This window comes from Simochromis diagramma, unplaced genomic scaffold, assembly GCF_900408965.1.
Source record: "Simochromis diagramma unplaced genomic scaffold, fSimDia1.1 OVJJ01000685.1, whole genome shotgun sequence".
NCBI lineage: Eukaryota > Metazoa > Chordata > Actinopteri > Cichliformes > Cichlidae > Simochromis > Simochromis diagramma.
Window position 1 is genome coordinate 5,776,466 of NW_024387477.1, and position 27,625 is coordinate 5,804,090.

General features: G+C 41.6%; 1 protein-coding gene across 2 annotated transcripts in view; it reads right to left on the reverse strand.

The window, feature by feature from the left end:
* Window positions 1-27,625, reverse strand: part of ppp2r2ba (protein phosphatase 2, regulatory subunit B, beta a) — a 43,110-nt gene that overhangs the window by 11,355 nt on the left and 4,130 nt on the right. Inside the window, exons 1-3 of one of the 2 annotated variants that reach the window (XM_040015439.1) lie at window positions 9,590-14,142; window positions 1,890-1,987; window positions 534-699 (exon numbers count right to left, since the gene is read on the reverse strand). In XM_040015439.1, the coding sequence (XP_039871373.1) occupies window positions 534-699; window positions 1,890-1,987; window positions 9,590-9,659 (334 nt within the window). In that variant the 5' untranslated portion in view covers window positions 9,660-14,142. Of the gene's footprint in view, window positions 1-533; window positions 700-1,889; window positions 1,988-9,589; window positions 14,143-27,625 lie in introns of those variants that run through there. The other variant, XM_040015438.1, reaches the window with a different exon arrangement.

Here is a 27,625-nt window from a genome sequence, read left to right on the forward strand (position 1 = left end):
AGGAAGTTAGCTCGCTAGTTTCCACCTAAACATGACATACCATGTTCTGACTGAGAGATTTTTGAAACTAATTCAAACGTACAGCTCTGCTACCACTTCCAACATAAATGAAGACAGAAAACTAAACAGCAGTGGCGTTTGCAGGGTTACTGAAGTTGGACTACCTGGTATACAATGTTGTGCTACGTGATTGCTAGCGACACAGCTATGTTAGCATAACATTAGCGCAGTGAAGCTGGGGAATGAACGCCAACTTTTTTCCATTCGATAAAAGTTAACGTGAGGGATTCTGGTGGTAGGGACAAATGCAATAGCTGCGATGCTTTCGACCAAAACAGGCGCTGCTTGATGACGTCATCAACATGCGCTATCGCGATAGAGCGGTGTAGTCAAAATCTCTATCATTGGCCAAATTTATATCGTTTCTATCGTATATCGTTTATATCGCCCACCCCTACTCCAGTGATAGATTATTGGTTCTTTTGACCATTCTGATAGTTGTGCTGCTCTTACAGCACCTTAGGTGTACTGACCGTTGGTGGAAAGCAGGAAATATGCTGCATTCTGCTGAGGAAGCCATTTGATCTTGTTGATCTTCTCCTCAATCTCCAAACTCTTCAGGTAGTCAAACTCTGGCTCATGGCTCTGGAATGTGCTGTAAACATTGTACTCCCCACGACGCTGGGGCTGACTCTTACTCTGCAGAGGAAGAAAAAATAGAAAGTGAAGCACAGGTAGACGTTGGGGTTTTTTTGGTGAAAGTTTCATTAGATTCCCGTGATTATAAGACAGGTGTAAATGATTCAATATTAGATCTAGCATTTTGGAAAAGATGTAATTTATCTTTAATTTATCTTAAATCCCCCCTTAGGAAGCTTACTACTACTAATAATAATAATGCATGTTATTTAAAAGCACCTTTCAAGACACCCAAGGACACTTAACAATAGAATAAAACACATAGTAGAACAATGACAAAACGTAATAAAACACTTTAGTCAAGCTTTGCATTTGGGGATCTCCTCTCCTAATTCTGGTTTGACACAATTACATCAAGCCCCTACCTCCACGGATGAAAAGTAAAAGTTACATGGACATGATATCCCGTTCTGAGGCTGCGAGATAAGGGTTTTTTTTTTGGGGGGGGGTGTCACCATCTTGTTTGGAAAAATGAGATATAACCAGGAGGGGCAGGTCATTCACTGGCTAACAACTTGTGACTGAAACAACCACAGTTGTTAGCCAATGAGCTAACGGGTAATACCACAGATAAAATAATTTACAAAAAAGACTTAATTTTTTATTCCGTATGACCCATAATATGAACCATAAACGCAGCAGGTAAGTGTTTAGCATTTCCCATATGTAGGAAAATGGGAAAATATAGGATCAGAAGTCTTTTATGCAACCACAGCCATTGGCATTTGGTGGCCCTCAGACAGTATACAGGATAGGTTTAAGGAACTTCCGCGAAGACTTCATTTCCAGACCTGGAAGCTATACTTTTTTTTAGTAATATTAAAATGTTAATACCACAGGAAAAATTAATGAGCGATGTCATGGTGGCCACATCCATTTTTTTTTTTACACAGTCTATGATATATTTACACAGATTCTGGAATATTATATGTTGAGTAACAGAACAGACTAGATTTTCGAATTGGGGCTTTCAACAGTACTTTTGTGCCACATTGTTACATGTCTTCATAATGTTGGTCCAACAAAAGCTTTTTGTTTTTTAGCATATTTACAGCTGTCCTTTTGAAATACATCCTCTTGCTTGCTAGTTATCTAAAAAACAAACAATCCAATGTTAATGCTTTAAGGCTGTCAAATCCTTTTCAGCTGAAGGACAGCATAATTATCACTGCATTGTTGGCATTTCCTACCTCCTGCTCCCTTTGGAAGACAACCACTCTGCCTCCTTTATCCCCAGTGGCCAACAGCTCCCCCGATGAGTTAAACTCCACCGTTGAGATAATGTCAGCTGCAACACAGGAAGCAGAGCAGACAGGGGGAGAAAATGTCAGTGTGAACAAACCTGTCAAGTATCTGACAGAAAAAAGGAAACACTTTTCAATGGGATCTTCTAGAAAACACTTCAGGAGAAAAGGGAGGGGAATCTCATGACAGTCCCACAGAGGACTCCTCGGTTCAGACAGCCCAGTTTGGAGGAAATATAGGTTAGGAGAAACCACTGGATGAGTCACTGCATGATAATTGAGACTCTTGTCTGATTGAAGTGAGCCAATCTGTGTCATTTAATTGCACTTCTGCTTATTAGAGGACTCTGCCGCCGCACTCTTGCTCATCACAAAACACATTCAAAAAGCTTTAATGTGTTTTAGCAACATCAGTTATCAGTTGCCTGTATTTTACATTTTGAAGCATCTCTGCATAGCTACAGGTTCACCAGAAAGTAAATATCAGACACCTGCCCTTAAGGTAGGTTTTCCTCTCCTCAAAGACATACAACTGCCTGAATTTAGGAAAGGCTAATGGTGACTGTAATTATTATACAGCCCAGGGATAAATTGTCATATCATAAAGGCTGTTTCTCACACACACACACACACACACACACACACACCAGAGGCTAGCCCGCTTTTAAACAGTGACAATAATATTAGACAGAGAGAAAGAGAGAGAGCGCTTGTTGTTTTGTACCCCCACGCCCTCTGTGGACCTGCTGCTGGTGGAGCTCTGAACAGGAGAGGGGAATGTTGCTATGGAGACCGTTTCCATCTCTAGCGGCAGTCAGAGAGAGAGAGAGAGAGTGTATGTGTGTGTCAATAGCTCTCTGACTTAGTTGCTGATGCTAGCTGTAATTCAGCAGACAGCGAGAGAGAGAGCGAGAGAGAGAGCGAGAGAGCTGCAATAGAGTGAAAACCTGCTACTGCATCTGGGGGAACGAGTTCAGTTCAATGCAGCACACAAGTTCAGACAATAGAGTCCCCGTAGACGGACTCTATTGTCGCTTCACAAAAACCTGCCGTGCGTGGTGGAAATGACCATGCATCCTGTCTGTATGTATACTGTGAATCTGGCTCTGTCCTCCTCCAGTTTTAATTTAAATGTTAGAGAAAGTCACAGATGAGGCCAGAGGGATTCTTACGAGCACGTGTTGATAATGACATGATGTGGGAGGGCAAAACTAATTATATTTGAATGAAGAAATAATGACCTTTCACAGGGAAGACAAAGTCTGACCTAATTGCAGCCTGGGAGAACCCTTCAATGCACCATGCTGGTGTTGCATGTACTGTAGCAACACATGCTAAAGGCGCTCTGTAAATGCATTTGTACACCTCATACATGTAGTGCATGTATGAGGTGTCTCTCTCTCTCTCTCACACACACACACACACACACACACACACACACACACACACACACTCTAATGTCTTCCAGTACCACCAGGCCAAAGTCACTCATGTGAATCGAATGGAATCGGCTTAGCATTCAGCATTCTTTAATCAAAGCTGGTTTCGCCCTTTTTTGCCCTTCTCCTCTCCATTTCTGCCCCCTCCCCATCCCCCCCACTGCCTCTCTTCTTTTCCCTTCCCTCATCATCATCATCCACACATTAAGTCACTGAGGGGAAACAGTAATTGATGGATGCTATTTAACAAGTTTACACACGAATACATCCTTCAATCATCTCTTTGAATGATCAACCAGGCAGAGCCAGTGGAGCTGAAACACACGCTAACGTGATGGAATGCTCCCTTAAATGAGTTTTTTTTTTCTTTCATGCAAATGATTTCAGACCAGACATGACACGCGGCTTCGTAATTGTGTTTGTGAATGGCAAACATCTTCTTCAAATGAAACTTTATGACAATAGAAAAATAAATTCGCAGCACTGTCACAGGTGGGCAGGGTGTCTCAAATGATTTCTGCTGTTGTCAGATGGGATTTTTATTACATGACCAAGATGGACTTGAATTAGAGGGAAGCCAGACACTGGACTGATCAAATGCTTACTTGGATGGACACACACACACACACACACACACACACACACACACACACACACACACACACACACACACACACACACACACACACACACACCTTCATCAGCAGACCATAACCAGATGAAGCCTATAAATCCTGTGGCCAGCCAGGTCTGACAAAGACAGGTCAGCGCTTCCTGATGCATCAGAGGGATGCTTGAGATAACACACATCCATCACCAGTAATAACTCAGACGAGCCTGCTGGCCTGCTGCTCAGATGTCTACATGGAAGACTGAATTAAAACAGGCATGGCACAGTTCTTATCTGCTTCTATCCAACAATCTGACCCCCAATAACCCCTTCACTGTGCAATATAGAATTGGCAATCAGACCAGCTGGATGGAAACATAGATATGCATCGATTCTGGAATGAAAACCCCGTACGAAGAGCCAGAGACACAGGAAAACCAGGAAGGGAGGGAGAATATTGAGTTTATTTATAGAGGCCTGTGCACAGCACACCACCCAAAAGAGAGAGGTGCCACTAAATGCAATCACAGAGAAAGGAAAAGTCTGGGGAGAGAAGTCGGTTTCTCAAAATAGCTCAATAAAAGCTTGTACAGCAAGATTCACTGGCACAGACACCGGCAGAGACCAAAAATAAGAGTGCCCTGCCTAACCTCTAGACAACGCATAATCCTGTCAGGAGCTAAGGCAACAAGAAAGCAAATTGAGGTTGATCTCGTGGCACTGCGGAGTTGTGTAAGACACAAAGACTTGAAAAAGGTGTGCCTGAATAGAAAGCAAGTTGCATAAGGGGTGTGCAGTATTTCCAGGTAGAAGGAGGGACTTGAGCAACCTGGTGCTGTGCAAAAGCTTTGTTAGAGGTAGAGGGGAAAGGATTACAGCACTTGTGCTGAGCTGCCTGCGTCAAAGGATCAAGCCGGAGGATAATTCAAGTCTGTTCTCACACTCCCTTTCACCTGCCAGTCTTGTTCCCTCAATGACAATTAACAAATGTGTCTTTAGTGCCATTCTTCTTAGGGAATGAATAAACACATGCTAGTATTACATGCTCTGGAAATGGAGACCATTCATGTGCTGAACAAGCAGCTGATAATAACTTCAATTCACACCACCAACAATAGAGATCAATCACATTTTTGAATAAACCCCACTACCTACTGGTCCGGTACCCCGTCAGATGATTAAGGGTTTATTCAACTCGATTACCTTCACATAAAGCAACAGAGCACAATGCAGGTCTCCTCATCAGAAGAGAATGACTCTTTGTAAGATCTGGAGTGAACAAGCTAATTAACCTGGTTTCTCCAGGATCAGCCCCATGAGACTGAGACAGGGTGTGTGTATTTTGTGTTCCTTTTTCTTGCATGTGTGTGTGTGGATTCTTTTGTGCATGTATCTTTGTGTGTGTGCATGTGTGATTTTTTTTTGTATCCCCACACTCCAGGGAGTTGAGGGTGAAATGGGCAAGACGTGATACTGCTTCTCTTCTCACACTTCATTAACACATCGCCGTGGTACACATCTGACTATAGACACAACACGGGGCAAAAAATGGAGCAGAGGAAGAGGGGATAGATGAACCAGCATTCATCCCCTGCAGGCCCTAAGCTGAATACCAAGAAGAGTGATTTCAAATTCTTGTTATTTGGTATTCTTTTAGAAATTGAAAATACAGAGCAGGGGGGATGGTAGGAAAGCGAGGATACGCAGTATTATAATCCCCCACCAAAAACAAAAGCTGACACTCACGCTCGATCTGTCTGCCTGCGATGCTTTGGTGAAATCCCTTTCATCTTCCTGTTTTCAAGGCTGAATCAAAGATTAGATGGCTGCTGTACAGACTAAAACCTCACATTTATTAGTGACCTTATCACCAGCACATGTAGCATTCTGAGTGGCGCTGCTTCCTCGACAGGACACGGGAATTAGCTATCAAAACTTACAAATATATCCCATTATAAAATCCCAGAAAGGTCAAGAACTGCTTAGCCTTGAGGCTAGCTGCACCCCGAATGACTCACACACAGTACGTCTATCCCAGTGCTAACTCATCTACTGACCAGGAAGCCATATCACAGTAGAAAAATAGGACATTTTTGTCATCGTCCTACAGTAGCAACACCACGGGTATTCTTTAATAAATTCTCATTAAATTTTCATGGTGCTTCAGACTTAATAAGAAGCTAATCAGGGGATGAAAGCAGCTGCTGAATAAGGAGTGCGACTCGCCCCAACTTCACAGCTTGCCATTAAGCCTCCGCTACCCCCCGCACCATCTCCATACATGCACATGCACAGTCTTTCTTGCACTATGTGGCGAGGCGGGGCGAGGCGTTTTGAGTGCTTCATAGTAAATAATGGATGGGACCTGAGGGTATGGTGGGCTAAGTCTTTTTATGCCGGGGTCCTAAAGTGTGGCCCCAGGCCGTTTGCCTTGGCACAGCCGACAGAGCTCTGGCTCTGTTCTCAGCAGCAGCGGCGGCAGCAATAAAGGCTGTGAGCCCTCTGTAGTGGGACTGCATCAGTATTCAGTGGGGCTAGAGAGGTCACATCACACACAAGCTTGTATCAGACAGATGTATAACAGCAAAGCAAAGAGCAAGAGGTAGAATGTGAAGAAGAGGGGGGGCAGGGGAGAGAAAGAGGAAGGGATTACATGTCCGACCAGTTGTTCTTTAAGTCATTGTTCCACTAACAAAATTGTAAAGGACCAGAAATCAATACTAAAGCAGGCGTTATGTTAGGTCCTGCCTCACAGCCAGAAAGCCATTTGCATTTTTAAACCCAATGTGGTGCTATTTCATCCATTATCACAACATCCAAGGAGGAGGTGGCTGAAAATGAACTGTTGTAGGAGCACCACAGTCCACTGACTCAACACACGTATACACAGCCACAGTGAGAAATCATCCATTCTGTCACCATTAGCAACGTGTCATCTGCAGGCGGTTGCCGAATGCAAATCAGAGTGTAATACAATTTTCTCCCCTCTAGATAATAATGATGACTCTGGAAACTTCACTTTAAGATTGAGGAGACTTTGAAATTTCATGCCTGACTACGAATGACTACAGCGTGTTCAACAGAGTCAGTATAACCACCCACAGACCCACCAAGCACTGAGGGGTGGGATTGGTGCAAGACAAAGGTCAGCGTGAGTGACATCATTAGAGTGTCCTGCTTTTGTGGACAAGGATTGCCTGAGGGGAAACCCAACCAACTCACTGCTGCTCATCAGAACCATTGTGTGTGTGTGTGTGTGTGTGTGTGTGTGTGTGTGTGTGTGTGTGTGTGTGTGTGTGTGTGTGTGTGTGTGAGTGTGAGAGAGAGAGAGAGAGAGAGAGAGAGAGAGAGAGAGAGAGAGAGAGAAAGAGAAAGTGTGTGTGTGTGTGTGGTCTGAACATACTGGGTCTGATAAAAAATGTGCAGTTTGGGGAATTCATAGAGATGGGCAGCAGACACCAACACTAGCCCGCAAGGCTGCAGACTGACTTTATAGCACTTAAGGGTGACAAGGATTTAGAGGTTGAAAGGACACACACACACACACACACACACACACACACACACACACACACACACACACACACACACACACACACACACACACACACACACACACACACACACACAGTAATTCATGATATATGAAGTGTGATGATCAGTCATAAATTACAGCAATAAAACATAACAAAAGCAGACATCTGAAAAGCACAGATGGGCTTCAGACTGGATGGTCCTTTGCTTTGGGAGGACATATTTGACAGTCCTCGTGCTGAATGAATGAGATGGTAGATGGAAGAGTGGGAGAGACAGAGAAGGAGCGACAGGGAGATGAAGATTCCCTGCCGTTTTTAAATCTCAGCGCACACATCAAACAAAGATATTCATCGCACCCTCTCGCGCACTCGCTGCGAACCGGTGGCAGTAAGTTTAGCTGTGAAAGAGAATCATCTAAGCCCTAGGCAAATAATGGTGCTCTCCATTTGAATGAAGAAAAGGAAGGAAAAGGGACGAGGGGAAACGGCACAAAAGCGTGCAAGAATGAGAACATACGTATGTCTTCTGAGCCCTGACTTTGTTTCTCCTCCAGCCTGCAATGGCATCTGTAACCTGAGCCCCACAGAAGCTCTGTGGTGGCTCTGACCCACCCTGCAGCCACTCATAACCTCCAACAACATCCATCCTGTTCAGTTGTGTAGAGTGTGTCCATAAATATCTTATCCCATGTGGAGCTCCATAATATTTGAAATTACATTCCTCTTTTCACTGATTTTGTTCCTCACCCAATCTTATGGTAAGTGGGTGGCAAAATGTGTCTGGTGTGAAAAAAACTAAAGGATTTCCCAGTTCTGCAGTAACTATTTATACAATTGGCAAGCCTTCCACTGAAACACTGCATCAAACTGAACAATAAAAACCACTCAACAGAATAGGACAATTAAGCTGAAGATGGGAGATGTCCACTTATTAAGGAATTGAAAATTGAGCTTAATCTGTGGTTAAAAATATAAAGTTATTCATATGTGGCCCTTGGCATTTACAACAAATACAGTACAGAAGGGCATTTAGCCTCTATGAAGTTTGATTGTACTGCAATAATTTTAAAACAAAAGGCCATCAGACCTCAATGTTTTTGTAATCTCAATGCTATCAGTGCAGCAGATAATGTCTATGAGCAATCTGCATAATTGCATAATGAGATCAACCACCATTTTCACCTATAAATCAGTGTTTTATGTTCATTAGCGATCCAAGGAGCTCATAGAGAAAAGCTGGAGCTAATTGGCAGAACATAAGGGAAGTATTAAACATCACTTTTAACAGGTTGGAACTCAAAAGGCTGATGTCTGTGGTCAATGAGGAGAAACACATGCATGGAACAGAGCAACATTTGTAGCTGCAGGGTGGGGAAAAAAAAGGTCATGTGCATTGCATACAGTGAAAACGTGTGTCTGTGGATGCATGTGTGCTAGAGAGAGAGAGATGGATCCATATTTCATTGTGTTGTCTCCTTGAATTAGGGCACCTTGCCTGCTCCTTTTTTTTTTTTTTTCAACAAGTGCACACAGAAGGGAAAAAAATACATTTTTTTCACTACTTCACACATTCTCTTTAAACTCAGAAACTAGGGAATAAAACATTCTGTACTGGTGCCTCTACAAGGAAGAATCCAAACAGATTAAAAAACCCCTGATTACCCTGATCAAGATGCTTATTATAGCGCTAACCGGTGATGGGAAACCACCCCATCCTGCCCAGTTATTACATTCTCACTGGATCTTCACCACAAATGACCAGAATGTTCCCGTAATAACCCCAGCTTATTCTGTGACTAAGGTGATTAAACGAGCTTTAAGTGATCCCACCTTTATGCATTTAATAGTCCCCGCACAGCATCATTATATAGCCTAACATGAGGATATTTATTTTTATCATCTATTTATGCCATCTTATGTGTAACCTGCTGTCATTTACGGGCTACTTAATAATTAGATTGACCAATTTCTTGCTGTGATATTAGCATCCCTTTAGCTACAGCCGCAGGTTATTTACTGTCAAACACCTTTAAACTGTGTTTCTTTTCAACATCAAAATACCTTCGGTTGCATAGTTGTGGTCGCGAAGGAAGCTGTTGTTGATTTTCCGGGTGTCACTCTCCTCCTCCATTGAAAAATCGGCTGATTCGAAATCCTGAAAGCGGCAGACCTGCTCCCATCCTGCCCGGTACCGTCAGCAGGCGGGCTGTGGGACCAGCGGGGGGCCTGTCATGGCTCCAGATCTCCGGTGTAATCAACACAATCGCGATCAAATACCTGTGATGACGACGGTGCACGGGGCAGGTCCTGTCCACACCTCGGGTGGCATCCAACAGACCGACCGTCCGCAACGCAGTGACAGTGTCGACTCCAACAGTGGATTTAATAGCCTAATTATTGCAGCGCGTCATAGGTGCGTCTGCCTCAGGGAACTCTTCAAACGCGTATCTCCCAAAAATGTCAGCACGGAAAACCTGCAGCTTAGAGCTGATGATGATTTCAATAAACGTGTTCTTGAAGGTTGAACCTGAAGTAGCAGCAGCAGCACGGGCGCACTCCGTAAATCTGTTCTGGAGGATTGGAGTTTAGGCAGGCGAGATTTTCCCCTCCCAGTGCCAGCGGGGCGGGCGGGATTATGCGTCAACAAGCTTGCTCCGATCACCTCCGCATTTCCATGTCATAGCCTACAGCGATGCATCTTCACTTTTTCTGGCTCCAGATTCTGCATGGTCTCCTCGCTCTTTCTCATTCATTCATTGATCGAAACGGCCCGGCGCCTGCGATCCCTGCAGCTCAGCTGACTCACTGTGCCGGATAGCGCAGAGCTTCACTGTAGCTGCCCACTCTGCTGCTGCGCTTCAGCAGGGGCCCCTCCCTGCTGCTTGACGGCTGGCTCTTTAAAAACCTACAAGCAGCAAACGTGACGCTCAGTTGAACCACCAGGACTAGTAAAGACTTCAAAATCTGTTCACAGATTTTTTGTACCACCGAGGTTTGTGTGTGTGTGGGTGTAAAGTCACTGGTAGCAGGTTGCTCTTAAACTACCATTCCTCCATTCTGCTTCAGAGGCATCTATGCACTGCAGTGGCTTGTGTTACTTTTCTTCTAATTAGGACCCTACAAACAGCTATTCAAGCCACAACACTGAGGTTTGGATGGATGTGTTATGAGGTGCATGACATTTCACATTTCTGTCCAAACACATGACAGAGGATTCAGAAATTAAAGGCAGAGAGGGGTCACAAAGCAGAAAGACCGAGACAGAGAGAAGGAAAGGTGAACTTAAACTAGAGAACAGAGGTGACTAGAAAGAATAAGAAAAAATAACCAGAGGCTGATTAATTAGATTAGTAAGGTCACCATCTGCGGCTCTTTCTGGAAAGATCTGATTTCACTACTGAGTTTAATGACGACGCACAAAACGAGGCTTCTTCTGGTCAAATCATAATCTTTAATGAGTGTGTGTGTGTGCTGCATCAGAGTGCAATGTATCTCAGCTCTATCTACTCACTTTACGCTAAATCTCTTTGGTACCACAAAGGGACTGGGTATCTCCCCTGCACAAGCCTCAGCGCACATAGCATCAGCAGAGATTGTGGAGCCCCCTCTACTAAATGCATTAGCTCTCTAATCCACAGGACCATTTGCACATCCAATCCTCTTCTCCTCTACTAATGGGGATCTGGCTGTGAGGGAGGCATGCTGCACATAGCAAAAAAACAGAGGCCTACTACACATGCTGTTTTACACCCCATCAACCTCCAAACTCCATCTCCATCAGAATACATTACGGGGCATTATCCATGCAGGGGGATAATGAAGGCTGCTGGAGCATCCGTGAGGACTTGTGGTTCACGTTTCCATATTTACAGTCCTCCACACCTTTAATGAAATCAGCAGAGAAATGCTGCCATCCTTGACCCTCTTAGATTTAACTGAGTGGTCAATAGCATTTCCCACCTCTATCAATATTTAAACAGGATATACGGGGACAAAAGAAACACAAAGCCCTCCTCTTCAACAAAGACTTTGGCTAAGTCACAGCTGAGCAGGCCGAATAAACTGAAATGGAATCGGCGAGACAAAAGGGTTTTATAAAATGAAGCCACATGGATGAGAGGTTCAGTTTTGTCAGATTTTGTTGGGAGTTGAGGGGGGGAAATTATGAGGCAGAAACATGGTTAAAGCACAGATATTTGACTGTATAATGAAGGAATAAGTGGAGACTGCTGCTTGGAGCCAGAGCCTGGGATCAATGCTACAACATCCATACAATATCCTCTCTTCCTGCCTTTGTCCCATTCGCTGTGCATACAAGTCCTTACCTGCATTCCATTCCCCTCCAGCACTTCATAATGTGACTAAGAAAGTGATTACAGGTTGATACACTCATATTCTCAAAGCCTTCACTCAAAAGGCCCCAAGTTTCTTCACCTCACGGCTCAATTGATGCTGTCCTCCTCCTCAGAACACCAAGCTACTTGTTCTCCTCCGCTACCTCAGCTCTCTCGCTCATTACACCCCATCTCCCACTCCACTGGGTAAGACACTAGTGACTGAGCGTCTACAGCCCAGCTGCTGCGTGTCAGACTTGTAGGAAATGCTCTGGGGGGCGGCCAGAATTGGAGAGCGTGTCCTCAATTCTCCTCGATCGTGTGGACAAAGTGGGTTAAATTAGACTCCAGCAGCACCAAACATAGGGACACAATCACGTGGCAATGATATTTTAGTCATGGCCAATTGCTTTCCTTGATGTGTTGTAATTGCTTGACCCGGGGATTCCGGTGAAGGGCTACAGGAGGCAAAGATGCCGTCTGCATACCAAAAAAACGCATGCATACGCTTTTACATATAGATACTTGAGAACACCGCAGCTGTTCGGCACAGTTCCCTATACTTCTACACCTTCATTGCAATTACCTCATATCTCAGAACTTCAGTCAATAGTGCATTGATCGGTGGATAATGTCAGGTTTAAATAGGCGAAGATATTGACTATTGTCATCAGTTAATCCAATAAATAGGAGGTTGTGGTAAATAAATCCCAAAGCATATACGGCACGCAAGGTAACCATAGTTTGGGCTGAAAATGCAATAGTTTATTTTACACCAGTTATCTTGATTGTAAATTGTTCATGTCAAATCTTAGACACAATGCTACTAGAATACCTTTATTTGTTATTGTACGGCTATACCACAAAATCTCGATCATCTCTCTGAGTGATTTGTTAAGTCCTTGATCCACCTGCATGTGTCATCACCGATAGCTAGATTTAGCAGTTTGGTCATGATTATATCAAACGCAGAGCTGAGGTCTACAAACAACAATCCTGCATATGTCCCCAGGTGTTGAAGGTGAGTCATTGCAGCATGGACACGGCGTTTATAAGAACCGCTGTTGACCTGTTGGTCCAGTGTGGCTGGAAGTGAAGTAATCTAGTGATGCTTTTTAGCATGTTCACTATTTATTTCAATGTACTGACATGCTATCGTTCTTCAACTACCAGTATACACGAGACTGGAATGTTTTGCAGGGTTTGTGATTCATAAATCAAATTGCCTACAAACATGACATTTTCAATTGATGGTGCAAGAGGAAGAGGTAACTAAAGTTATTACAATTATTCCAGAGGGGAAAAACAACATCTGTGCCACATTTCATGGAATATCATTGAGTAGCTGTTGGAGGCGTTTCAACAGAGAACCTCGTGGTTTCACAGAGGGAAATGTCAAGAGATGATCAGTCATAGGGACACGCCATTTGGAAACATAAATGAAGACGCAAAAAACTGTGCCCCGGGCCATCGAGCTGGTTTATCATATATTTCATCAGATGTCGAAACTCTGATGTGCTGGCAGAATAAGACTAAAAGTCAGCTTTTTTTCCACACAAGTAATTTCTATCATTCATTTTATGTTCATGTTCATCACAGCTTCACTGAAACATGCCCATGTCAGAAGGCAGAACACAAGTGTTATAGTCTTACCTGTTCATTTAACTGGATGCAACATGACCAGGGCACTCATTCAAATATGAAGAAACATGTTCACGTGACATTTGATTAATGATGAACGGAGCATTAAGATTGAGCTGCTGAGCAATAATAATATCTATAAAAGATTTCACAGCATGACATGTTCAAAATTTCTTGACAATTTATTTGACACTTGGAACAAGTGGTGGACCGACCGACTGAGGCTGCCTAAAACTGCTCGCTGCTGCAGCTTCAAATCCAATATTGCCATAATTGCTAATTGATTTACAGCACTACCCACAATGCTTTAATACATTCAGATATTTTAAATGAATAGCTGCCGTCCCTTGAACAGCACAACAAAATCTGTGATGGAAAGCAAATCTAAACTGCCTGAAGTCATACAATCATGCAAATTGAAAACTATGGATTATTTTACTCAGGAAAGCTGTGGTCTGAGAAACATGTTACAGAATTAAGATTTAACCCCAGGCAATGTTTGACCTACTTTGTTTCAAGATTTATTGTAGAATTATGAAGCAGGTATTCTCACAAAACAGCTGTTCCTAAAAACTGCCATCATTTGACCAGGATGAACATAAGAAAGGACTGTATTATTATATTATAATAGTCCAGAGGTTTGAAAGCACAAAATGCAAAATAAAACAAAATACATTAAAAACACTAAAAAAGGCCATTTTCTTCCTCTTTAAGGTAGAAAGGTAAAGCTGTAATTCAAAATATATACAGTAAAGCCTATTTAGTAGTTGAGCTGATTTCGTATGACATGCCTCAGTGGGACAAGCTGTATCAGAGCACAACATGCTGAGCTACAAAGTTGTTATGGTCATAATTTTTAATGTCTGTTCACCGGTTTTAGATTTTTTCTGTGTTACCCAACAAATCAGGATGATAATCATTCAATGGCATTAAATTCCCTCTCCAAACATTCATTGCCTGCCATTATCCATGCAACCCACCCTGGCATTAAGAGCAGCTAAACACACGGGGGTAATAGGATTGGCCTGGCAGTCCATCTGTCAGGGGACTGAGTAGCGGCAAACCCCAAGGAACAAGTACCTGGCCCGGATACGCTCTCTCATTCTGCCCTTTCTTTGCGGTCTACTACGGAAATATTTATACGGTTTTTAAATGTAACCTCTGTGAAACTAAAACAATGCCATTCAAGCACATAAATGCCAGAAAGAAAAGGTAAAAAGCTGGAAAATACAGTCTCTAGTGGGAGTTTATAACCTCCTGGCTTTAAGTAATATAAAATGCTGCTACTCTTCTGTTAATAGACTACAGATGGAGATACATGTAGTCGGCAAATGAATTGAGTCAGGGTGGGGGAGGGATAACAGAGGAGAACTCAGGGCCTGGAAGAAGGAAGGGGAGAAAGATAAAAAGATGGATGTATAGTTTTGGTTGAGGGCATTAAATCAAGCCTAGAGGCTGTCCCTAAATCAGTAGGCTTTACTCTTGGTGTCATTCCAATTACATCAGGATGAGACTAATGCTCCATTGCTCCGAGACTTCAGACCAGCAGGATTGGATTTTCTGTTTCCCCCTGACTCTCTAGTCCCCTCCCCCAACCTCCCCCCCTTTAGCTCTCTATCTCTCCCTCCTTCGCTCTCTCTCTGCCTCCCTTGATAATAAATTAATTGAAAAGAATGCATGTACAATGATTAGCGCAGGACGTAGCATCTTGGTTGAACATTAATCAAGTGAAATGATTGTGTTTGCATGTACACACCTCAAGAACAGAGGCATGGATGCATGACCCTCATTGGCATCTATATAAAGCAGGTACCCTAATCACAAAACACACACATATACACACTTACAATAGCCTTTGTTGCGTTAAAATGTTACGAGCAATAAAGCAACATACAAATTGGCCGACAGGTGAAGAATCCTACAACGCTGCTACACATTTTGATTTGTTTTCTGACTACACGGTCTAGTCTTGCTGAGAGGAAATGGTGCCACTTAACAGAAAATCATTGCATTGCGCTGCTACGGTTGCTAGGTAACTGCAATTGAACTGGCATTGCAATGCAACACAACAGCTGTCCACATAATTGGACAATTAAGATCTTAAAATGTCATTATTTTGGTTATATTCATCTCTATAAAGGCTCAAGCACGTCCCAACACATTTTGTACTAGTTGGGTTAATGGGAAGAACACAGAGGGCTCATGTTCGGAGGAAAGCTGGCTTTCATTAGTGAAAATGATCAGCGCTTTATTGGGAGAAAACAGCAAAAACAAAGTCTTTCTATGCGGCCCTGAAAGACTGGATAAACACCGTGTGTTGTCAAGTGTGCTATATTTAACCTACAGGACTTTCCTCTATGTGTGGACGCATGAAAGACCGACTGGTAGAAAGTAGGTTAAGCAGGTTAGTGAGTGCCTACAAAGCCACCTACCCATACACAACTAGGGATCAATGCGCAGCTTATGTTCAGGACCGTGGACAGTTCTGCACTGTGCTGAAGCTAGCAGAAAGTGAAAAAGGCCTAAAGGGGAAATACAAAATGTTTCTCAGATGTCGTATAGCTCGGCTTTCATTTGAACAAATCAGAGAGAAAAGCTAGTGGAGTTAGTTCAGGAGCTGCTTCTAATATGAATTAACTAGTCAGTATAATAAAAAATGACTATCACAAGTTCTCACAGCCTTTTGTGTCTTCAAATATTTTCTCTGTATCAAACTAACAATCAAAAACTAAGAATAGCAAAACAAAGAAACTCTTTTCTGCAAATGGAATTCTTTTCCAGCTTTCACACAATTATAGGCTGTTGTAATGTACATGCCTACTGTGTGTGCTGTAGTACCATGCTGAAGCACTGTTATGTGCCAGCATGTAGGTAATCACGCTTGTTGGACAGGGAGTGTCTATTCAAGAAGAACTCCTGTTACTAACAAGAAAAGCAGCAGTGTGGAAATAGCCTGACCCCACATCTGAACATTTTTTTCTTCTTTTTTTTTGCTACAGCTTGCCAGAGAGGGTTCCCTGCAGCCATTCAGTCATGTTTCAACCAGCCCCATGTGACAACAGAACATGTTCTCTGTGCACCTCGGTTCAAGAGTCCCCCACCCACACACACACAGACTCAAGCTCACACACGCAAATGCACATTGCTTTATTACAATAGTCCACACACACGCACTCCGTCAACAACAAAGACAAACACATGCAAGCATGTCACACTTAGAGGCTGTAATCTCCAGGAAAATCCCATTTGGCAGAGCAGCTGCCAGCGTGGATCACAGATAGACTGTAGTTGTGGTGCCCACAGGGTAGCAAGCTGTCCATCCACACTTTTCTATCAAGTAGAGTCGCCAACCACCCACCCACCCCCGAAACCGACACGCACACCTAAAGATGAGCTTAAGATGGGATCAGGCCCTACCACTGTGATGGTAAATTCTTGCCATTTGCCACTCTAATAGGTAGGTGTCAATAAGCTCAAACAGGCTTTTTCTCATTTAAACAGGGCTTTGCTTTGTTATTTAATTTATTGATTTGTTATGAGTGGGATCTATGTTGCAACGTAGCTGCAGGGATTTGCCATTTTTGATGTAGCATGATGTGAGGAGACTTTCTGGCAAAAGTGGTCCGTCCATCTGTCTGCTTATCGTGCTGGCTGGCTGTCAAAAACACTTTCTCTGTTGATGTGAAATGAGACTTGGATAATAAAATAAAATATTAAAATCATTCTAAATCTTTCATATGCATTACAGATCTAATAAAAAACAACAACAAACTATATCCACCCATCACAGCATCCACAAATGTATACAAAATAAGATTAAACATACAATGACAGCATGTCATGTGCTCGAGGCTCCAGCATTAAAGGAGATAATCTTATAGCACCACCAACTGGTAAAAAATTAGTATTACATGCTTGAACCTGGGCAACGATTTAAGATTGATTTAGCTTATTTTAACTCCGGCCATGATCCCTAAAAGCTGTTTGTCAGCCTGTACAGTTTACAGTACCACAGTTATGCATCTGTGTAATTTGGGTTTGTTTACTATTACATTCACATATTTATTTATTTTTTTGGACATAAGTGTGCCTACATTGTTAAAGATAAATGAGGCTGGGTCCTGTCTTTGTTAAGACCAGAAGAGCAGGATGTGCATGTGCATTGTTGAGCAGGGATGCACCCATCTTATTCGCCCTTTTGTATTCACTATTCATTTACTAAAGTGTTTCCATGTGATGCTAAGCTTAGAGAAGGTCATTCACTGGAAGAGACCTATTGACTGGTTGAAAGTCGTGGCACATTGATTGTATGTGTGTGTGTGTTTTGGGGGGGGGGGGGGGGTGAATTTGTGTTCAACATTCAAAGATGTAATTACTTTATTTATTTGACACTTGTCTATATGGTGCAAAAAGGCATAAATAATAATCAAAACAATACAAAAAACCATCTTGCTATTGATTTTGTAACCAGCTGGCAGGCAAATGCATTTTTTCAAACACTAAATTTTATAGTGCATCCCTTGTTTTGAATATATTTTGTAGAATAAATTAGTCAAAGATAACAAAAAGCAGACCTTAACCATATTAGAATTCAGAGAAATATACCAATATTAGCACGAAAAAGAAAAATGTCATAAACATATAACGTAATGGATGTCATTTTAACAAGTAATTTTGTGAATGTTCCAGTATAATGGGTCATAACACAGTTCAGACATTGAAGCGGGCATTAACAGTTATTTATAAATGATTAAACAAAAAGGTGTCCTTTTTATTGTTCTACTGTGAATGAACCAAATTAATTAAACACACACACAAATAAAATATATTTACAGTCAAATATAGTAAGCCAAATTAAGATAAAAGTGAAATTCACCGTTGACTCTTTCAATATATAACACGTCATCAATTCATAATTCTCTGAAAAATGTGTTTATTATTTCCAGCACACTGATTCTTGAGTTATTTCCTAAGAACTTGCTTTGTGAGGTTAAAACTGAAATCTAATCATTTTATCCTTGAATCCCAAGAAAGTTTGTGGATTTTTTTTAATAGATTCATGACGATTTGAGATGCAATTGTTGCCAGGACAGCAGACGTTAATAGTAGTTTTCTCTGATAAAATATAGATTGCATATAAAAGATGGCTGTAGCCATTAATGAATCTCTCTTTGGTTTGTGAGGCTGTGTTATAAAGCCTCAAGATATGATGAGCAAGTGAGTATTATACTTTAATGTATAATATTGTAAAGGAAACAAAACATCAATCAAAAACTTGCTCTCTTTTTTATTTGGGCTACTTAAATTTATTTTGGGCTACTAAAAACTGAGGAGTTCCTGCCCGAAGGGCTACCAGGGATTTTGAAATTTTGAGAGCCCTGAGATATATATATATTTTTTTTTATTCCTTTTTTGTTTCAGCAACATTACATTTAAAAACTGTACTTTTGAGTTAAAATATATATTTATAATTTTAATAAATGACAAATTAAAAAGGCATGAACATTTTTTTTTGTATCGAAAAAATATCGAACCGTGACACCAAAGTATCGAACCGAACCGAACCGTGAATTTTGTGTATCGTTGCACCCCTAATATCTATCTATCTATCTAGAGATATAGATATATATACTTTGATCAGGCGTATCAGCATTTTAACTTCTCATTCTTTGTTCCACATTGAGAAAATGTCCCATAATTTTTATGGACTCAACCCTAGGGACAGGAACTTTTCTAAAGTCTACTTGCTTCCAAGGCCACCCTCAAAAAGTCACCAGGTACACTGATTCGGCCACAATTTGATGGACCAGCCACAACAAACACTGGGAATTTGCTTAGGACTTGAAGCTGGTGGAAGGTGACTGTGTTATTTTTCAATTTCACAAATGGAGAATACACAATGTGGACTCACTTTCAGCTTTAGTGTCTCAGACAAACACACTCTTTGCTTCAGATTTAGTTTTAGTTTGTTGGGATCTGGTCACCCTACTGCCATGTGATATGAATTATACATAAATGTGTGTGTGTGTGTGTGTGTGTGTGTGTGTGTGTGTGTGTGTGTGTGTGTGTCTTTGCATGTGTATAAGATGTGGGTCACATGTCAGTAGGAACAGTTATCATATACTGTATCATCATGTACAAAGAATTAAAAGAAGTACATGTGAGTATAAGATTACACATTTTTCATGGTCATGCCAGGTTCGTGCATGTGTGCATGTGTACTGCTCTCCCTGCATGTGATGTGACAGCATCAATATGGAATCCATAATTTGCTCACCCCTGGCCTCAGAAACAAAGCATAGCTAATTACTCTGGTGACACAGAGGGCACAAGCTGCCAGCTGAGGGCCTGGAGGAGAGCTTTGAGCTGAACTAGCTGCGAGAGGTCGACGTGTGGAAGCGGCCCTGTGATCTGTGATTTCTGAGTGTTCACCACAGATGTTAGAGGCCATACACTTGGCTGCACAAGTATGCAGATAAACACATTCATACGGATTTTTAAGGGCAGTGGCGCTAAGAGGACCTCCATCTCCCCTGACAGACGAGTGAGTGAAGCCGCCGAGAGAATGTGAAACGAGGCGGGGAGTCGGGCTGGGAGTTTTGCCTTACAGACATGCTTCAGTAATCACACAGCAAGGAGGCAGACAGATAGGATGTTTCTTTGTGAAACAGCCATTTCCTCCATGCGGAGGTTCTTCCTGGCAAATCTAGCTCCTGGAACCTGACCCTGCTGCTTACAGTGAAAACCAGTACGCTCAGACAATCACATGTTACATGTTCAAACTGTTGCTTTTCCACTCAAGTGCTATGTGAATGTAAAATAGCAGCAATCAGACACACTGAAATATGTCACACACATCTGCGGGGCACACGTACTAATCTCACAGCTAATGGCTTAAGTTTGAGGTAAACAGTAAACAGCCCTGTGCGCCAGGACAGCTTGGTCTAACGGCACACTGTCAATACTAATGACATCAGGACACAAAGTATCACTATGGAAACCTGGAGGCCCTAGGTCTGTCCCACACCCCTGTGTACTACCGGAAGGCTGCAAGAAAAAGAAGCCCAACTGGGGAAATAAAATGAAAGCGAAGGTAAGGAAAATCAAAAACAGAGAGCGCTAAAGGATGGAAGCTAGTGAATGAGATTCAGTAAAATGAAGACGGGTGAAATCAAGGGTGAGCCAATTGCCTGAAAGAAGGAAAGAGAAAGAGGGGGAAAGGGTGAGTTGCGGGGTTTGGAGGCAATGGTTGGTTGAAGCTGGTTTGGAGCCAGAGGCGAGTGCTTGGTATGAAAACAGGCAGAGCAGTGTGCGGCAGCCAAGCCTGAGATTTAACTCTGCCGGAAGAGAGCTCCTTCCCCCCACCAAAAAAAAAAAAAAAAAAAATCTGCACTCTCATCTTCTACCCCTCCTCCTGCATGCATCACCCTATCCATCACACACTCCATTCCACAGCCCGACCGCCTCTCCTTTTACTCAGCCACACTTCCAAACAGACCAGATGGGCTCAGTACACCCCACTGTCTGCTGCCATCGACATCACTGTAATGCTACCGGCCTCCTGAGCTGCTTTACTTCCAAGTACAGTTTTGCTAAAGTGGCTGCTGCAAAACCAGCTTGGCACTGGATCACTGTGAGCAGGTCTAACAGTATGAGTTAATGTGTGGCTCATTAAAGGGAAAAAAAGCAATACCTCTCATGTTAGATCAGTCAGAGCATGTTGGGTCTTGGCCTTCAAAAATATTTACTATCAAGCGTAAAATTGGCTGCTGGAGGGAAACTTAATTTAGCCTCAGTATTGTGCTTTGTCACCCGCCGGGCCGCCAAACACCTTTTGTGCTACGTGGGTCACAGAGGCATTTGGTCAGAACAATGTGAACTAATCACAGGAAGCCACGGTTAAGAAGGAAACGAACATCGTAACAGAGTGGGTACAAACCCACTGTAGTCTGAGTTAAAGTCAGACTACAGTTGCTGGAAGATTAATAACTGCCTGTTTGTCTTTAATTCTCTAGCACAATTTTATATGTAAGAAATGCAATGTTTGAGCTTTAAAATGTTTTTGAAAATTTCTTCTTTACAAGCAATTATGTAAATTGGGGTTTAATAATATGGGCAGATTAGACTGAGATTTAATCAGTAATGTGATTTGGGAAATCGCATTGTCTAATTTAATTTGAGTTAAGCTTTTTTCTTTCCTCCTTTTTGGACTCATTGCCTTCTGACTCAAATCAGTTTCTGTTGAGCCTCAGCAGGCTCGAGAGATGGCGCCTAAGCAAATGAGATAACAAGTGCTGAACTGACAGACTGTCATCCAGTCACGTCTGCATAATCCCAGAGTATGGTGCTGGTGTCATGGTGGGATTTAAAATCTGGTTGCAGTGAGACAAAGGTGGTCAACAGAACACTTGGCTAAGAGTTATTTAAAAAGCAGAACTCCTGAAAAATATTCATCCAGTTAAAACCTGTTTTAATATGCCTGACATCCTTTACTTTTTAAATTATTTTTTAAGCATGTGGATATAGTACATGTGTTGCATTCATTTCATTCTTTTGTAAAATTAGTTTAAATGTTATGTAATAAATATCTAGCACAAATATTTTTGATTTGATATTTTTCTTCTAGAAACAAATCAAAGCATATTCAGAATGTATTCAAAATTTAAGCTGTTATTACCTGGTACTGTAATGTACATAACAAAGTCACAACAAAGCAAAGCGATATTTAGAGTCCTCATATACAGTGTTGGTCAAGTTACTTAAAAAAAGTAATCAGTAACTAATTACTGATTACTTCCCCCAAAAAGTAATCCCGTTACTTTACTGATTACTTATTTTCAATAGTAATTACTTACTTAGTTACTTAGTTACTTTTTAAAAACACGATTTACAACCTGAATAGGTGATAAAGCGATAGATCTTTCAGCCCAATTCTACTTTTTCTGCACAATCCATCATACAAAATGTAATCAAATGGAAAAGTCTCCTTTTTTAAAACTTGTTTTATTAGTTTTAATCTTTTAACTTTATGCATCAAGCAAAAATTTAATTATATGCAACATTTCTGACTGGAAGAAATTTGTTTAATATTTAAACCTATTTTCTGCACATTCCAGCACATAAAATAATTGGGGTTTTTTTTGTGTGTTTACACTCACTCTTTCAAATAGATGCAAGTAAAACACAGCAGAAAATAAATAAAATCAAAGACTCAGCGGCCCTTTTGCTCTGTTTTCACCTGTAAAGCAGGACTGGGGGTAGGCGGAGGTTTACCCTGGTGCAGGTGTGCCGCAGCGGTCAGTGGAAGAATCCGCGAGTTTCTCTGTGAGTTTCCCATTACGTCGTAGCGCTCTCGGTGCTTGCTTGGAAGTTTAGGGGTTTTTTTCGCTGTAAAAAGAAGTTTTCTTCCCACGCACAACGGACGCTAATGTTTTTGTCACTTTTTATGGAATCAAACTTAAAGTAAGGTCAGTACTTCCACGCTTTAAACGCTGCAAGCTCATACTCTCTCCCGCACTCGATATATTATCGATTGTTGATCTGCACACAGCTGTTTTCACGAATGTTGCACTTGCTTACGTCACTGTCATGAGACATTCTCGCAAAAAAAATCACGGTTTTAGTAACGCAGTAACGCACCGTTCCTACGTGAAAGTAATGGTAATCTAATTACAGTTTTTGCAATAGTAATCCCTTACTTTACTCGTTACTTGAAAAAAGTAATCGGATTACAACGCGTTACTGCCCATCTCTGCTCATATATCATCCACCATATACTTATATGTTGTCAGTACAAACAATGGCAGTAAGAAACATAGTTTTAATAGCCCCGTATAGCATAAATCATTAGCTTGACCCTGAAGACCTTGGTGGATTTAAGCTAAAGTGTAATGGATTGTTGACATCACTCTACACCTTCAACTTCAAATCTTTTATTACACCCAAGAAACATATAAGCAATCATAAATACTAAATTGCTCACTTTAAGTGTGCGGCAGATAGCTGCTGTTTATCACAAGTCGTCAATATCAGACGTGACTTATAGGTGAACAAAAATATAAAAAGACTGAGTTCTGGTTTTCATGTGACATCATGTGTTGGAGAGCTGGATGTTCTGTACTCTGTGTGCGCTTCCATGTGCAGGACTCGGGGGTTGTGGGGTAGCACAGTGAGTGAAAAGAGACAGCAGGGAGAGGTTGACTGGTACTCCGTGTACTGCTGTTGTCTGCTGCTTCATACTGTAACATCTGGTTACATTATTTATCCAGTGCCATGTCTTCAGTGTATAACACCATTCAGATAGGACAGTAAAAGCTTTCACTGCAGTATGGCGCGAGCAGTGATGAAGCATTCCTCCCTCTTCCCTTCTCCCTCACACACACACACACACATGCAACACTATACTCTGTGGTTCTGACAGATAGAAAACATAACAGATGACTCATAAACATCCTGCTATCTAAAGCTGTCTCTGCTCCAGACAATGTTTTGGTTTTGATTCCTGCCTCTTATCGACCCTAATGCTCAGGTTGTTTTGTACAATCAGAAGTGCGATGACTCTGCAACGGTGGATGGCTATTTTCAGAAGGATATAGGAAAAACTATGCTGGGAAACCATAAAACGGGCACCTAAACCAAGATCTAATTGGATCACAGCTATTGCTGCTATGGGTGCGGTTGGGTTTGGGTTTCTACAGGCAGCTGAAAGGAACACCAAGTCATGTCTGCTCCTTAAACTGAATGCTTACTATCCTCACAGCAGATGACATTGTCACCTCTCCTTCACTGTTTTCCTGCAGCTTTTTGGTAGGATTCATGTGAAAACAGCATTATTCTATTTTATTTCCACTATTCCCAAAAAAGAACTATAGTACAGTAAAACTACAATTTTCATGCAGTTATATTGTTAGTTTAAATTATTTTCTGTATATTTTCGAAACCTAAATAAAAAGATTTTTAGCCACTTGGGGGCAGCGGAAACTACATGTGAATAAACAGGTATCAATATTAACTCTAGCTTAACTATTCTGGCCTCACCAGCTAGCCTTAACTTTGTATTTTAAGTGTTGCAAACTATGCAGTATCAAGAAAAATAGATACCTGCCCCAGTATACACATATATATGTTATCATCCCCACTGCACTCAGTATACATATGAAAAAAATATCTGTGACTCTATTTACTGTATATAGCAACTATTTTTGTAAACCATTATTTATTTATTTTTCCATTTTTTTCTAATATCTAATATTTCTAATAATTCACTTTTTCTCATTGAGCCTTGTGCTGCTGTAACATGTGAATTTTCTCCAGTGTGTCTTTATTCATATGGATCCATTGCTGAGACTGGACCGAAAAATAATGTTGTAGGCTATGAAGCCATAAACCTTATAGCTCTTTGTGGTTTTATTATTATAATCCCTCTGATAAGCATCCAGTTATGATCCATTAATACAGATACATTATTTATAGCTACTTTAAGACTATTAACTGTAATAAAATTGGACATTGCTAAAAGTGTCAGTAGTTTGGTTTGCATTTGTGCTACATGTTTCTGTTGCACTCCTAAAGTTCTATTTTTTTCCACATTAGCTCAACCCCTACATCTGAACTGTACAAAACCCCCCACTGAACTACAAGTGCCAGTGTGTACCTCAACCCTTACACAACAAATACAACAACACCCACACAATCGGTACGTCTGCTTAAAGTGAAAAACCTGGTTTCTTCCATTTTGGGCTGCATTGTTTCAAATACGCGCGGTCGCTTTGTTTTGTCATCTCTTGTACCATTTGTGCTTCTAATCGGCTGTATATTCTTGTCACAGCCGCAGCACAGTCTCATTAAAGTTTCATCCAAGCTAGTCTATTCTTCCAGTCTAAATTCACAAAGCTTTAAAAGGCTGCAGCGCAAACAAGAGAAGTCTGTGTGTGTCACCTTGGCATGCTGAACACTTGTTATGCCTTCCACTCCGGGAAGTCTAATTTTAATCGTATTGTGTGCGCGTCATAATGAAAATCACCAAAATAGGAATTAAAGATGAGAGCTAGGTATCAAAACTATTTTAATTACACCACAACAGTATCAAACGAATACTTCCTCTATAAGCTTGTTTAGCACATCCAAGACTATATATTGCACTGACTGCCTTATCTTTTTTTTTCCAGGGCCTAATAATAATACAAGATACAGGAGCACTGTCATGCCAAGGGTTTAATGAATTGATTTTTATTGCACCACTGTGAGCATGTTCACAATAACCTGCCTCATTCAACATCTCTTTTATAAAACCACAGAGGCAGATGGGCGGAGAGAGGGCAGAGGAAGCCCATCCTGATGTTCTATATATACCTCAGTCCCAATAGTAGTTGTGTCTCTGCTGCAGCCTGTCAGCTGGAGCACAAGCCCAGCAGTCAAGCTTGCAAAGGAGCCCCTTTGTCTGGCTCCCAACCGGGGCACAGTCGATGTGCCCCGGTTGGGGCATCACAAAAATGAAAGGGGGGGGGGGGGAGGGTCGTCTCACCGTTAAGTTGCAGGCCAAAGGATGTAACATAATGTTTATTCTACTTCCACATATGACGAAACAGCGATAAAGAAACAGGACAAAGAGACCTGTGTCACTGTGTTTGCTGTAATAATACACTAACCCCTGTGAGGCACAGAGTCTCACTCATACTGTAAATGTGCGCTTCTTTTCTTGTTTTCCTGCAGATTTGCTGCGGAAACTTAGCAGGAAGTGTTTGCTGTAAAGTGAGATTACGGGAAAATCCTGTGTGAGGAGGACACTGATATGTTATGGTGTTTTTGTCTCACTGTGCAAGAGAACGTCATGTTCCTTTCAGTTGTCAGTGGCTCCTGAGATCCTCTGCTTTTTCCAGATAGTGTATTATCTGCTATTTATTTTCTTCTGTTACAAGCACCCAACTTGTCTTGCTTTATTTAATTTAGTATTTAAATAATTCTTGTATACTTCATATTCCTCGCCATTGTCTATCTAGGCTCTCCTTTTGTTGCTCTTTCTTTCCTCTCACATCCATCAGGTTGCAGCAGATGGCTGCCCCTCTTTGAGCCAGGTTCTGCTTGAGGTCTCGTCCTGTTAAAGTTCCCCAATATTCCGAGGTGACTGATTATAGGGAATTTTCCTCCTAAGGTCTTCTCTCAATTATTGTAAATTCTTTACCTTGCAATATAGAGCAACCCGAGATGGTTGTAGCTCTAAAGTGGCATTAAACAGAACAGAACAGTTTTGTTTTCATGTTACTGTAAACTGCCTGTGGAGCAAGGGCAGAAGCTGTCAAGAACCAGACTAAGATACATATTTCTAAGCTTAGGCCTAGGCTGCCACTCGTTTGACAAACCACCTAATTTATCTCCCATTTAGGACGGGCCAGTCCATCTACTGGTTAAGAACAGTGACAGTGAACCAAAGCAATACAGGTCATAAAACATAAACAGTGCACTGAATGACACTAAAGGGATCCGCATAATTGTTTAGTTACTTGGAGTTGCTCGGCCCCATGTTAAAATACATTTTTATTTAGTACAACTTTAATCTTTACACAGCTGGGAAAAAAGAATGGATGCATGACTACAGCTTTGGTCATTCGTTTGCTAAAACCGAAACAAATCTGCTACTTTGTCATTCTAATCCTTTGCATGCAGCCACACTTCTTTTTTTCTTACATTTACACCACTAGGCCTATGTCATGAGAGCACCTGCAGGCAAGAAGCCAGAAAAGTGTCTTGCTCTAGGGGAGATACAGCATGGGACGTCAGAGGAGCAATCCAGGTGGGAAGAAAACCTTTTCAAGTTTACTTTACTTGTCATTAGGGTACTATTCAGTCTTTGAAACCTCCTATTAGTTGTCTTCTCTGTTTTAGATAAGCTTTCTAGAATATGTGGAAATAACCCCATTTGATCTTTCCCATCTCAGCTTGGATACTATTTAATTAACGAGTTAAAAAGCGAGCTAATGGACATGCGATACTAACTGCAGGAGTATCTTATCCCTTCAAGGGCTGTCTCCTTTTTGACAAGCTGAAACAGAACAGTCACACTTGTAAGTGTGTGAATTATGTGAGTTTGGTATGTAGGGTGTTTGTCCCCAACGGCATGCAAGGG